The sequence below is a fragment of the Mytilus galloprovincialis genome, chromosome 7 (genome assembly GCF_965363235.1).
Source record: "Mytilus galloprovincialis chromosome 7, xbMytGall1.hap1.1, whole genome shotgun sequence".
Classification (NCBI taxonomy): Eukaryota; Metazoa; Mollusca; class Bivalvia; order Mytilida; family Mytilidae; genus Mytilus; species Mytilus galloprovincialis.
This window is the reverse complement of record NC_134844.1, coordinates 32,069,861-32,083,874: the sequence shown is the minus strand read 5'-3', so window position 1 is coordinate 32,083,874 and position 14,014 is coordinate 32,069,861. Positions and strand designations below refer to the sequence as shown.

Below are 14,014 nucleotides of genomic sequence, written 5' to 3'. Positions count from 1 at the left end.
GACAGTTAACACAAAAAAGACCAAGGTTCTTGTATTTAACAAATCAGGAAGACTTAAAAATATTAAAATATCATTAGGAAACCAGACTTTAGAATGTGTACAGAACTACACATACTTAGGTATAAATTTTTCATCGTCTGGGAGTTTCCAAATAGCAAAGAAAGAACTTTATAACAAAGGAATGAAAGCATATTTCAAATTAAGGAAGACCTTTTCAGTGGAAAGCCCAAAACCTAGTACTTTATTACACATCTATAACCATACAATCCGACCAATCTTGTTGTATGGATCTGAAATTTGGGGTTATATACCACATAAGAAACAAATACATTTGGATAACTTTATATCAAAAGAAACTGATTATCTTGTACTAGAGAAAATTCATACTAAGCTTTGTAAATTTTCACTTGGAGTTAATATAAAAACATCAAATATGGCATGTAGAGGAGAATTAGGTTCACTCCCTACACTGTATTATGTAATAATGAATATGGTAAAATATTGGATCCATCTTATGAAAGATATTGAACCTTCAAATATTATTCTAAGGGAAGCCATAAATCTATCTTATTCTATGGACAAACATAACCAGGAATCTTGGATAGGAAGCATTAAACATATATTTAAATTTCTAGACTTAGAATATCTATTTGTTAACCAGTCAAACTTTAAACAAAACCATATTCTAAAAAAAGTAAAAACATCTTTAACTATTAAATTTAAAGAAAGCTGGTTAGCTAGTTTAGAAAGCAATTCTGGGAAGTGTACTAATTTACAATCTGGTAATAAATTAAGAACTTACAGAAAATTTAAAAATATTTTTATGTTTGAACCATATTTAAAAATGAATTCAAAAAAAGACAGGCAAATAATCACAAGATTTAGAACTAGCTGTCATGATCTTGAAATCGAAAGAGGGAGGTATATTGGAATTAAAGCTGAAGACAGAAAGTGTAAGCTATGTAAGAACGCAGTTGAAGACGAACTACATTTTCTTTTAAAATGTCCTGTTCTAAAAGGTACTCGATCTCAACATCTATCTAATTTAAATTCAAAATTCAAAAATTTTTCAAGATTATCTGATGAAATGAAATTTGTTTGGATTCTTTCATCTGAAGATTTGTTTGTTACTTCAAACTTATCTAATTTATTGCACTCCCTTTTTGAAGAACGAAAGAAAATTATAGAAAATATTGTTGTTTGAAAAAGAAAAAAAAATAGAAGAAAAAAATATTTATAGATATATACATATATAGGAAATAAAATTGATCAGGAGTTGTCTCCCATAGACCTAGAACTATAAAGATTTATGTAATTTCTCCAGGTCACAGTGGCACCCATAACTATGTTTTGTCAATAACTTGATTTATACCAGGTTAATTAGTGTAAATGTGTATTCATGTGGTTTTGTTGTTTAAATGTACTTTAATCATTCTAATCATTTTCTGTGCTTTATTTTGTAATTCATTTGATTGTACAGCTCAAATTTTGGGCACCATGATTGGTTAATAAAATTATCTTATCTTATCTTATCTTATTAACTAAGGGCATGCCAACATATTTTCTTAAATTAGCTTTCATGAAAATTAACCTTCCGTTTGTGACAACAACAACAAAAAAACTTGCTTGTTCTCTGATATTAAAGCTTGCAGAATTAAGAATCTAATACAGACTCAGTCTGGTCGTCTCGAAGTCAGAATACTGTTTCCGGTATGATGACATGGCTTCCTGCGAACTGAGAACGTAGAACGTTAAAAATGTGACTCATCGTGTTGGTCTAGTTGAAAGTCGGGTGTTTATGTATACCACATTAACACGTTCTCGTTCTGAATATGCATGTAATTGTGTCACTGGACGTTTAACAGCCGTCCGTCCATCCATCGTCTTCACCCGCCAGACGAATTCAGTCGGACAGGTACAAATAGTATATCCTACATGATAACTGAGATATATATTGGACGTTGACGTCAAAGTGTCGTTTTGATTATTTTTTGTCGTTGTTTTGCTATCTCATTGACGTTTACTCAACTAACATTTTATAAAATAAGCGTATACAAAAGAAACAGAAATAATTGTATGATTATCTATGACTATCTGAAACTTGTGTATAGATCTTTTTATTTTAAGATTAATATCTAACATTAAATATTTTAAAAACAACGAAAAACTGCCAGGAACAGTTAAGACAGTTGTTTGATTTTTCAAATGACTTGAATTTTCAATGCACAACCTCGAAGACAGTTTGAACAGAACGGTTTGAATCAACGTTATTACGTTACTAAGTTTTTACATATAAAAATATCATCTTAACATTTCGTCATCTCAGCTGTCATCTGTATACCATTCTCTAGTTCCATGGTCTATAAGAAATAAACATTTGCTTATAAAAAATTGTTAATCTAAATTTATAAATGAATACAAAACATTACCCTCCTCCGCTGTAATGACAGTTAATAACTATATTCTTTATATAGCCAATAAAATTACACAGTCACATTCTTTTAATTAAGTTTTTAGGTTAGCAAACATTTTCTCAAATTAACAGTTCCAAATAATAAAAAGACACTGTAATCAGAACTAAAGATACAATTATGATTCAAACTCAACTAACTGACAAAAACAAATATATAAGCAAATAGATAATTTGTTTCAGTTTTCAAAGATAATCCATCGTATTTCATTTAAAGAAAACTGTTTTAAAATAACTACATTTAGTTGATCGTTATAATGACACAGTTCTAACCAGTGTCCGAGTGTTTATGTATAGTAACATGTACAATGTTATAATGTTTTACAACCATTAAAACATTTGTTTTTCCTTTTGTTACATGTAAACATAAAATGAAAAACCTTAACCTGACAAAATGTTTAACCTTGAATACATGTATAAATAAAATTACACTTACAGTGACCAGTTTATCTCCCTTTATTTCCCTCACAACTTTGACTGTTTTCCATCCCATTAGTTCACTTTGTTCTTTCATTGTCATTTTACTATCAGAATCAATGGTTATTGTAAACTAAAAAAAAAGAAACGTGTTAAAAATTTCATTTTTTCTTTCTTTTACAATCTACATTTGAATGCATTTTCTGTAAAGAACAGTAAATGAGCGAAGGCATTAAGTTTTGTGAGATTTTTCTTGTAATGTTGTCATGTGCAAAATTTTAACTAATTTGAAAAAAAAATATAATTCGTGTAACTTTTCTATTATTTTGTTTAAGCCTTGGTGACGCCTAAACGGGTAACTCAAACGGATGCCGAACGGATAACTTTTTTTCAGTCCGTTCATGTCCGTTTGACGTCCGTTTTTATCCGTTAGACGTCCGTCCATATCCGTGACATGCCCGTTTAGCGTACGTTTTTTAAAATCGTCGACGTCCGTTCTGGCCGTTGGAAAATTTTGAGCATGTTCAGGTAGTCTTCCGTTTTGTACAGTACTCGACCGTTTCGTTTCCGTTTTGTATCCGTTTATTGTCCGTAAAGCTTCGGTCAAACCTTACCGGATAGCACGAACGGACGCCTAACGGATAAAAATAAAAGTTGTCCGTTGACAAAATTGTTATCAGTTGGGAGTCCGTTGATGTACTGACCAAATAAAACGGACGTGTAACGGATGCATAACGGACACATACCGGATATGCAACGTACGAGAAACGGACACGTACTGGACAGAACGGATGTCAAACGTACATCCAACGGACGAGTACCGCATAAAACGGACACCTAACGGAAACGTACCGGATAAAACGGATGAACAAGATATACGGAAAAATCAAAGGCGACAATAATAAAACATGTAAATCGCATAAATATTCAGAATGTTTCTGTGTAACTGGTTTTGGTTTGTTCTTCATAATTCCGCCAAAGGGCAGTGTCTGCCCTGAATATGAACTGATTGATTGTGAAGACGTGCCTATACTCTAAGATCGATTATGAATAATTATTGGTGTGTTAGATTTCTTGAGTGTCATGAATTCTTATTATTAATAATCGATCTTCGAGTAAGGGCACGTCTTTACTATCAAGCAGCTCTTATTCAGACAAGACACTTTGGCGGCATTTTGAAGAAAAAAACAAAACCAGTTACACAGAAACGTTTGGAATATTTATGCGATTTACATGTATTATTATTTATTATTGTCGCCTTTTATTTTTCCGTATATCTTGTTCATCCGTTTTATCCGGTACACCTCCATTAGGTGTCCGTTTATGCAGTACTCGTCCGTTGGATGTACGTTCGACATCCGTTCTTTTCGGTAGGTTTCGTTATTGTTCGTTACGCGTCCGTTTTATTTGGTCAGTACATCAACGGACTCCCAACGATAACAATTTTGTCAACGGACAACTTTAAGTTTCATCCGTTAGTCGTCCGTTTGGCTATCCGGTAAGGTGTGACCACAACTTTAGACTTTATTGAAGTGTCAATGTGGTGTATGTACTAAAATCATTTAAACCAGAGTACATTGTAAAGAAATTTAATGGGATTTTTTTTTTTATTCTTCGGGAATGAGGCGTCCAAATTTCCCATGTTTTATGTAGCATTTGGGTTTTACTCTTTTTCTCTTAATTTTAACAAATGTTCTCTCTTTCATCCTTAGTGCATGTCTCCCTCGTTAAGCCGGTTTACAATATTAATCATCATTTTGTTTTGGAATGTGGTTACATGTTTTCAATTATTTATGTTTATAATGTTATCAATATACCATTGGGATGCCTTCAATATTAAGTTACTATTGGTAATAAAATTTGGTAGCAATAAATTCATTAAGTAGGAATAAATATAACTGCATCGGCGTAACATGATACTACAGCATATGAATAAAAGTAAATTATAATGTAACTATAAGTTAGAATAATCAAAATACACTTAGTGCGAAACATACAGGATTTAATAATGTGTGTCTAAACAATTAAGCAAACTCTCAATCATTATGAGTCGAATAGAGGGTAAATCTAAAATACGAGATGCGAGAAATTATGAAGTGACTTAAAGATTATCGTTGGTCATCTCAACGAGATTTGTTTTCTCGCTTGAGCCGGTACGGCGAACGTGAGAAAAGCAATCGAGCTAAGATGACCAAAGATAATCTGTTGATCGCTATTTTACCTAAGACGACGTTGTTAATTTCATTGACAACGGACACGTGCACCCTTAGTTTCTAGTGATAATTTTTCTTATCACTATTTTACGAAATTTTCCTTTGACCCTAATAACTGATAATTTCTGTTCTCAGCGGAGACGAGTGCTATGAAAAACTATCTCTAGAAACTAAGACCGTACGTGCTTGGTGTCAATGAAATTACCAACGTTGTCATAGGTAAAATAGCGATAAACAGATTAGCATTGATCAACTCAATTGTTTTTCTCACTTTCTTCGTACTGGCTCAAGCAGAAAAATCAATCTCGTTGAGATAACCGATGATAATCTATAATATCACTTTACTGTTCTGAGAAAGGAAATAATCAGTCAGTAAGGGAGTCACCATTTGATTTTTATGGGGGGGGGGGGGGCTAGGATGAAAAATTTTGTCCTGCATTTTTTTTTTTTAGCTGTAATCTCTGTCCTGCCTTTTTATTTTTCACTCTGTTCGGTCCTGCCTTTTTTTTTTAGTTTATCCTGACTTTTTTTTTACCTAAATTATCGTCCTGACTTTTTTTTTTTGCAAGTGTCTCATCCTGCCTTTTTTTTACTCAAAACTCCTGTCCTGCCTATTTTTTTTCAAATTTCATCCTAGCCCCCCCATAAAAATCAAATGGTAGCTCCCTAAGATCAAAGGACAAAAATGTAAAATAGCGATATCAATATATAATTATACAACATTAGTTTGTCTAAACACAAACATTTTCGGTATAATTTATATACCTTGAGACCTTTCCCAAAAGGTCCTGTAGTAGATACTTCTTCACCAGACTTGAATTTATAACATTTGCTTGGTGTTACGTCACTAGATGCGTCACACATCCAGTTCTCTCCATCTTGTTTAAATTCCAGTGTGCTCTTAGCATTTCTAAATTTCTCAATCAGGTCCTCAGAGACACCTGCAACGATGACGTGTACATGTAATGTCTAAGTCGACGTAGAAACTAAGTGTATCTATAATTTGGAAATTATCCAGTGTTTCTCCTTCATTAGTGTATGATTGATAGCAAAATTTGTAACAATATTGTGAAAAGCAAAAGAAATTATACGGAAGCGTATTAGCGCCACACATTTTTTTTTTATTTTTCTTCCTATGTTTGCGTTATAACGCAAACCTTTGCGTTGTAACGCCTTTGCGTTATAACGCAAACCTTTTGCGTTATAACGCAAACCTTTGCGTTAAACGCAAACATTTGTTTTATCTTATTTCTTATTCAAGATCCAAAGGAAACCGTAGTTATTAATGGAGGAGGCTGTATATATTAAAATTTATCACCTTTGTAGTAATTGCAAAGTAAAATGCTTGAATAATTAGATCATATCAATGACTAATAATGAGCAGAATAATATAAAAAGATGTGGTATGAGTGCCAATAAGAAAACTCGCCATCTAAGTCACTATTCGTAAAAGTAAACCATCATAGGCCAAATTACGGTCTTCAACACGGAGCATTGGCTCACACTGAACAACAAACTATAAAGGTCCCCAAAAACGATATCCATGTTTCTACTAGTATATATATTACAAAGAAAATTGAGTAAATTGAGGTTATACCTAAGAAAAAAATCAACCCTGGTAATATAGCTATAACCGAATATAAAAATACTTCCAAAGTAAGCTCTCGTTTGAGAACTGTGTAAAGTAGGTTAGATTCAAACAAGCTACCCTTTGGCAATAAATGTATAGAATGAAGATGTTTTATTAATAAAAAATTCTCTCTATTCAAATTGCTACCTAAGCATCTTAAAAATACTTCATTATATTGAAATGAAAATTCATTGACTTTCTATCAAAGAATCTTGATCATATTCTGAGATTTAAAAAAAATGTTTCCTTATTAATAATTCATTTTAAAGCAGAAATATCATTTTGTCTATTTGACTTGGAGGTTGGTTTCACAATTGTATGACATTATTTTTGATCTTTCAATTTTAATATGACTATATACTAAACTATATCTATTTTCTTGTTAAATTATATACTTTTCTGATGCACAAATCAGTCTTAATTTATGTATAATTGCACTTCAATTATTCCATTATTCCTATGCATATTTATTATAATGATTTGGCCTTGTATGTATGTTTCTTTTTTTATCTACTAGTAAATCACATCCGAAATGAATGACAGACGAACATATATACAAAACTTAATGAATAATTGAAATCAAGATATTTGCGTTATAACGCAAAGGTTTGCGTTATAACGCAAAAGGTTTGCGTTATATCGCAAAGGTTTGCGTTACAACGCATAGGAAGAAAAATAAAAAAAAAAAATGTGTGGCGCTAATACGCTTCCGTAGATATAACAACAAAATTGCTAATTATTCTTTAAATACCAAAGGTCAAGAATGTAAAAAAAAACTTTCACCACTTTTTAAACTACGTTTTGTACAATTAATTGTTTAACATTTAGCTTGCTTATTTTAGGTACATTATAGCTTTGTTTGACACAGTTAAAAAATGGACAAAGATACTAACGTGTACCACATTTATATATAATTAGCACTGAATACATCATTTTCACACTATAACGAATTTCTCTTAAAGTAAGGGCATGCAGAAGTTGGCTGGATTGAATCAGGACATTGCTAATTTAGTGGATTTTTTTTTTTATAAACAAAATGAAATAATTTAGGTGTTTCAATATGACTTAACGCTATTTTTCCGCTAATTTTACGTGTTGTAAACGTTCTTGCAAAAACTAATGCTGATGTCACCAGAGTAAAGTCAGACGTCGGAGAAGCAAAGGAGATTGTTGTTAGAGTCATGCTTCTGAGAATATCGTATTTTAAGTGTCTAAAAAAGCGATGTTTACAAGAACACATCAAAATTTGTAAATGAACGTATTTGAAGGTCATTTAAAAAAAAATGTATATGCGTTTAAAACTGCTATCTACCGTATCTACATGTATCGATCTAAAATGAAAAATCAAATGTGCATGTATAATTCATACTTCCAGGAAAATAATCAATTGTTATATTTCAGATCTTTTGTAATGTCCGTACCATGTACGAGACGGGAAAACAAGCCAAAGTGAAAGGAGACGTGGGGTAAACGTTTATGAGACCTAACAGCAACCTAACAACACAAATAACAGTGATATTGTTTGCCTTAAATTAGTGGAGAATAAAGGCTGTTTCCCCTGGAGAAAAATCCCAATTTGAAAAAAAAAATGGCTTAAAATAAAGAAAACAAGCTGCACATACTAGGTATAAAATGAATGAAGATGGACAGGGTTTGGAAAAAACTTGACAAATACAGGACATACAATTATATACTCTGGTAAAAAAAAAAGGAAAACACCAGGGGGGAGTTGCCATCATCCTCAACAAATCAGCATCTAAATCACTCATTGAGTACAATCCAGTTAATGAAGGAATACTAACAGTAAGACTAAATACAAAACCTACAAAGACATCAATCATTCAAGTCTATTCTCCAACAAATGAAGCTGATAAAGAAATAAAGTTGGAATTTTATGAAATGCTCCAAACTGAGATAGAGAAAATCCCCAAAAATGACCTAACAATCATCATGGGAGATTTTAATGCTAGAGTGGGACAAGATAACAGTGGTTTTGAGAGAATAATAAGGAAACATGGCTGTGGAATCATGAACGAAGCAAATCATGTCACAGCAAACATCAAAGTTTTACTTCAACTTATGAGAGCATCAGAACCTTGCAGGGTACCGAGATTTGACACATGAAAACTCAGACACATGAAAACCAACCATCACTTCAAATTAGAACTGAAAACCCGCTTTTAACTCTTGGAACAACGCAAATGTAACAACATGGAAAAATGTTAAGCAGTAGAACACAATGGCACGAAGTAGAATATCTGTTTTAAAAGACCAGTGAAAAAATGTTGGGTTTCAAACGCCAAAAGCACAAAGAATGGATCAAACAAGAAACATGGACTGATTGAAAACAAGTAAGAGCTAATGAAAAAGATCAGTACCACTCACTCTGATAGACTAACAGATAGATTAATGGGTCAATACTCCAACTGTAATAAGGAAGTTAAGAACGCCAATAGAAAAGATGAAAAAGATTTCATAGAAGGAATTACTCTAGAGGCTGAAAAAGCTGATTCAGAGTAAAGAATGGGCGACCTGTATCATATTTAAATACAAGGAAACTTTGTGGCCACAAAAGAAACACCAACATGCGAGTAAAAGACAAACAGGGTAATCTAATAACATCTGAAAAAGAACAAGTGAGTAGATGGAATGAACATTTCAAAGAAGTTTTAAATAGACCAGAACCAGAAACAACAGCAAACATACGCATAGTAGAAAACGACCTTGAAGTAAACATAGAAATTCCATCAAGATCAGAGATTATTAGAGCAGTAAAGAGTCTTAAAAACAATAAAATCAGGCGTTAGACAAGGCTTTATTATGTCTTCTCTTCTATTCATAACAGTTGTCGATTGGGTAATGAAATCCACAATCAGCAGTAACAACACAGGCATCAGGTGGACTCTATTTACCTACCTAGAAGATCTGGACTATGCAGATGATCTGCATTTACTTTTCATCTACAAACAAACATGCAATACAAAACTACTAAGTTATAAAAGAATGCAAGAATTTTAATGTGCGTATTGTTATGCGTTTACTTTTCTGCATTGGCTAGAGGTATAGGGGAGGGTTGAGATCTCACAAACATGTTTAACCCCGCCGCATTTTTGCGCCTGTCCCATCAGGAGCCTCTGGCCTTTGTTAGTCTTGTATCATTTTAACTTTTAGTTTCTTGTGTACAATTTGGAGTTTAGTATGGTGTTCATTATCACTGAACCAGTATATATTTGTTTAGAGGCCAGCTGAAGGACGCCTCCGGGTGCGAGAATTTCTCGTTGCATTGAAAACCTGTTGGTGACCTTCTGCTGTTGTCTGCTCTATGGTCGGGTTGTTGTCTCTTTGGCACATTCCCCATTTCCAAGTATGATTGGATTGAATATCAACATCAAGAAATCAGAACTCATACCTTTTAACACCTCAGAGCCCCCTGTAATATATTTAAATTGGACACCCCTAGATTGATCTCCATCTTTCACCTACTTGGGCAGCATAGTTACATCTGAAGGAGGAGCAGACAAAGACATCAGAGCCAGAATAAGAAGAGCAAGAAATGCATTCTTAAAACTAAGTCACATATGTATGGAAGTCAAGCAACATCTGTAAGAACACCAAAATTAGACTTTATAACAGTTGCGTACTAGCAGTGCTTCTATATGGGGCAGAATGTTTGAGAATGACAAAAAAAAAAGACATAAACAAGCTCTTCAATTTTTAAAACGGTTGCCTTAGAAAGATCTTAAGGATATTTTGGCCGCGTAAGATCACCAACAAAGACCTCCATGAAACAACAGGTTCTAACAACATAGAGACTTTATTGAAGCAAAAAAGATGGAGATGGATTGGCCATGTTCTTAGGAGACCAGCGGAGGACTTGACCAGAGCCTCCCTAAGATGAACACCCGAGGGGTAAAGAAAGAAAGGACGCCAAAAACCAACTTGGAGAAGAACAGTTGAAGCTGAAATGAGAGAACATGGAATCAGCTGGGACGAAGTAGAAATGAAAGCACAGAACAGAGATGAGTGGAAAGATCTAGCCCTTGCCCTATGTGCCTCCAGGAATAATAAGTACTAGGTAGGTAGGTAGGTGGGTATATTTCGGATCTGTTTACCTTTCCAGGTAAGATCACACTCGGATTTAGTAGGAGTTCGTATAGTTTGCTATGTTGTGTGTATTGTACTATTGTTTGTCTTTTTGGTCGTTTTTCGTTTTTTTACTCTTGAATTGTCATTTCTCTCTCGACTTGTGAGTTTGATAATCTCTTTTGAACCTTTGCTTCTCGTAGGAAAGTTTTTAAAAAATAATATAAAAATTGCAATCTTAAAATTAGGAAAAAATTTATGTTTTATAATCTTAAATTGCAGTTTGTTGAAATACATATGACAAGACTGTAATTTACTTGAAATTTCTTGTTAAGAAAAAAAAAAAGAAGAAAAAAGAGGGTCTGGTTTTACGCTGTGAATCGTCAAATGACTTCATACATTCCGATTAAAATAAAAGAAGTCGATAGTGTTGCAGAATTTTAATATAAAATACATAAAGTATTAAAATGCAATTATCTCCGTTCAATCCAGACGATGAACGATGTTTTGTTATATTTATAGCTGTTGTTAATTTATTTTGTTGGTTAATGTTACAAATATGAAATTACAAAATTAAGTGCAAATCTAGCTCAACGTATCGCGAGCTTTTTGGATCGTTTGCTTTTCTTACCAGTCAAAAAAATAAACCACGAAACTAAATGATCAACGAATGACATATTTTTTATAGGCTTGTATGCAGTCTTCCGCAAAACCACAAAATTAAATATCCACGAACATGCAAGTTTTCCTTTATTCTCGAAAATTGGTAACAACGAAAATAAACGAATCCACAGTACCCGGCGGCTAATATTTGACGATAACAATGTGCAAAAAATGCTATGATATAAACGTATTCAATCTCAATAAAAGACATCATTGTATAATATCTAGATGTATTGATAGTTCCGTATGCTATAAAGATAAAGTGATGGGATATGATAACCAACGATATAAAAGCGCTGTTCGAAATTCATAAATCGACTGAGGAAAAAAAATCCGGGTTACAAACTAAAACTGAGGGAAACACATCAAAAATAAGAGGAGAACTACAACACAACAGAAACACGCCATTAAAGTGTAACACATACAGAAACGACCTATAATATAACAATGGTCATTTTCCAGACTTGGTACAGGACATTTTAAGAAAAAAAATGGTGGATTGAACCTTGTTTTGTTGCATGCCAAACCTCCCGCTTTTATGGCAATGTTAAATATAACCTTAAAATGACCACATTACATGACAGGACTTCAATGCAAATAAATGGAAGAAGATATAGGACAGAAACAAACACGAATAATAAATACCGTCAAAGTCCACATGATATTGATGTAAACAACTAAAGGTTACCGTATAACCTTTAACATGAGCGAAACCCATACTGTATAGCTGTCTATGAAAGGCCCAGACATGAAACAAAAAAAAAAACCAAAAAAACCAACATTGGCCTTATTTCTGAAACACAATAAAAAAAAAAATATATGACAGATACGGGGCGCCGAATGGGACTCTTGTGGTTTTTTACTCAAATTCAATTTTGTACGGACAAAAGTGAGTTTTGTTCAACAAAAATGAGTTCAGTTTAACAAAACTTGTAGCATACTACAAATTTAAAATTTTGTCATACAACATTATCTTTCAGTGGACAAAAGTTACTTTTGTCATGAAAAAATTCATTTTTGTATCACAGACTTGATTTTTGTTACCTAATTTGAAAATTGGGCGACAAAAGTCAATTTTGTATGCAAATTAGTTTAGTTTGGATTCTGTGAACTAATTTGCATACAAAATTGACTTTTGTGAGACAAAATTGACTTTTGTGAGACAAAACTGACTTTTGTGAGACAAAATTGACTTTTGTGAGACAAAACTGACTTTTGTGAGACAAAACTGACTTTTGTGAGACAAAATTGACTTTTGTGAGACAAAATGATTGTTGTGAGTTTGTCTCACAAAATTGAATTTTGTCTCACAAAAGTCCATCTCACAAAATTAAATTTTGTCTCAAAAGACGATTTTGTGAATCTTGTCTCACACAATTGACTTTTGTGTTTTAATTTGCATATATATCAGGTAACAAAAGTCAATTTTGTATGAAAATAAGTTTATATTTGCATACCTTTTTGACAAAATTGACTTTTGTCATGACAAATATGAGTTTTGTCTACAAAAATGAATTTTGTCATCACAAAATTGAAGTTCTCATAAAACAAGTCTGTATCACATAGTTTTGTAAGACAAATTAAAACGATTTTGTTATGACAGAATTGAATTTTGTACAAAACCACAAGAGTCCCATTCGGCGCACCTTAACAGACAATCCTGAACAACAATCATTCAATTAAATGTTCCTGACTTATGATAGACCCATAAAAATGTGTTGGGGTTTAATCATTATTGTCAGTGCTGTAAAAATAATTTGACTCATTAAACATAGTCAGTATCCCAGTACTTGTATTAGCCTATTTATATATTATATATAAATAGATTCGAGCGTCACTGATGAATGTTTTGTAGACGAAATGCGTGTCTTGTGCAAATACAAAATTTCAATCCAGGTATCTATGACGAGTTTATCATACAACAGAGGATGAATTGTTTTATAGGCAAATACTACCAAATATATAAAAATAAAGCTATATTAAAAAAGTTCTTACCTGATGCTTTGGCAAATTCTTCATAATTTGTATATGAATCTCCGTCTCCTGTCCATTTTCCTATGAACTGAGTCATTATGATTCTATCAAACGAAAAGTTAGGATGTTGCGATTTACAATGATATTAAAACCTGTATTCTCTTTGTTATACCCACTGTAACCAATATGCTTGAAGTATATAGAAATGTAACTCATTATTGAATGTAAATATTTAGCTGATTGGCCGATGTTATGATATTCCACAATTATTGATCTTGTCTGCTACTTATGTTTATTTTCTTCCTTTTCTCTGTCGTTAATTAACTTCTGTTTCATTCAAAAGCCTGTTTATTGCATTTTACATGTTATAATGATAAATACACGATATAATTGTCTTGTTAATTTCTCGGTGTTAATACGTTTAGAGTGGTGTTTGCTTAAATCATCGTTTCTCAAACAAATTAATAATTATAAGTCATCGTACTGTCTTCACCAATGCAGACTACCCATACCACATAGTCAGCTGTTAAAGGCATCTAAATGACAATTGTAAAACAATTCAAA

At 32.7% G+C, this 14,014-nt stretch overlaps 1 protein-coding gene across 2 annotated transcripts; it reads right to left on the bottom strand.

The window, feature by feature from the left end:
* Positions 1–2,098: 2,098 nt before the first annotated feature.
* On the bottom strand, positions 2,099–13,663 carry LOC143081632 (fatty acid-binding protein 1-like). Of its 2 annotated transcripts, none has more exons than XM_076257403.1 (4): positions 13,472–13,663; positions 5,866–6,041; positions 2,907–3,020; positions 2,099–2,360 (listed from the first exon to the last, which is right to left on the bottom strand). In XM_076257403.1, exons 1-4 carry the CDS (start codon positions 13,545–13,547, stop codon positions 2,307–2,309), a joined length of 420 nt encoding a protein of 139 aa, XP_076113518.1. In that variant the 5' UTR covers positions 13,548–13,663; the 3' UTR covers positions 2,099–2,306. The 2 variants fall into 2 exon arrangements, with proteins under 2 accessions (XP_076113518.1, XP_076113519.1); XM_076257404.1 differs by lacking the exon at positions 13,472–13,663 and adding an exon at positions 12,122–12,229.
* Between the last annotated feature and the right edge of the window lie 351 nt (positions 13,664–14,014).

Coding starts and splice junctions, on each gene's coding strand:
- LOC143081632 (XM_076257403.1), bottom strand. CDS start 13,547: ATGACTCAGTTCATAGGAAAATGGACAGGAGACGGAGATTCATATACA. Junction 6,042..13,471: donor AGAATTTGCCAAAGCATCAG/GTAAGAACTTTT, acceptor TCATCGTTGCAG/GTGTCTCTGAGGACCTGATT. Junction 3,021..5,865: donor CTTTTGGGAAAGGTCTCAAG/GTATATAAATTA, acceptor CTTTTTTTTTAG/TTTACAATAACCATTGATTC.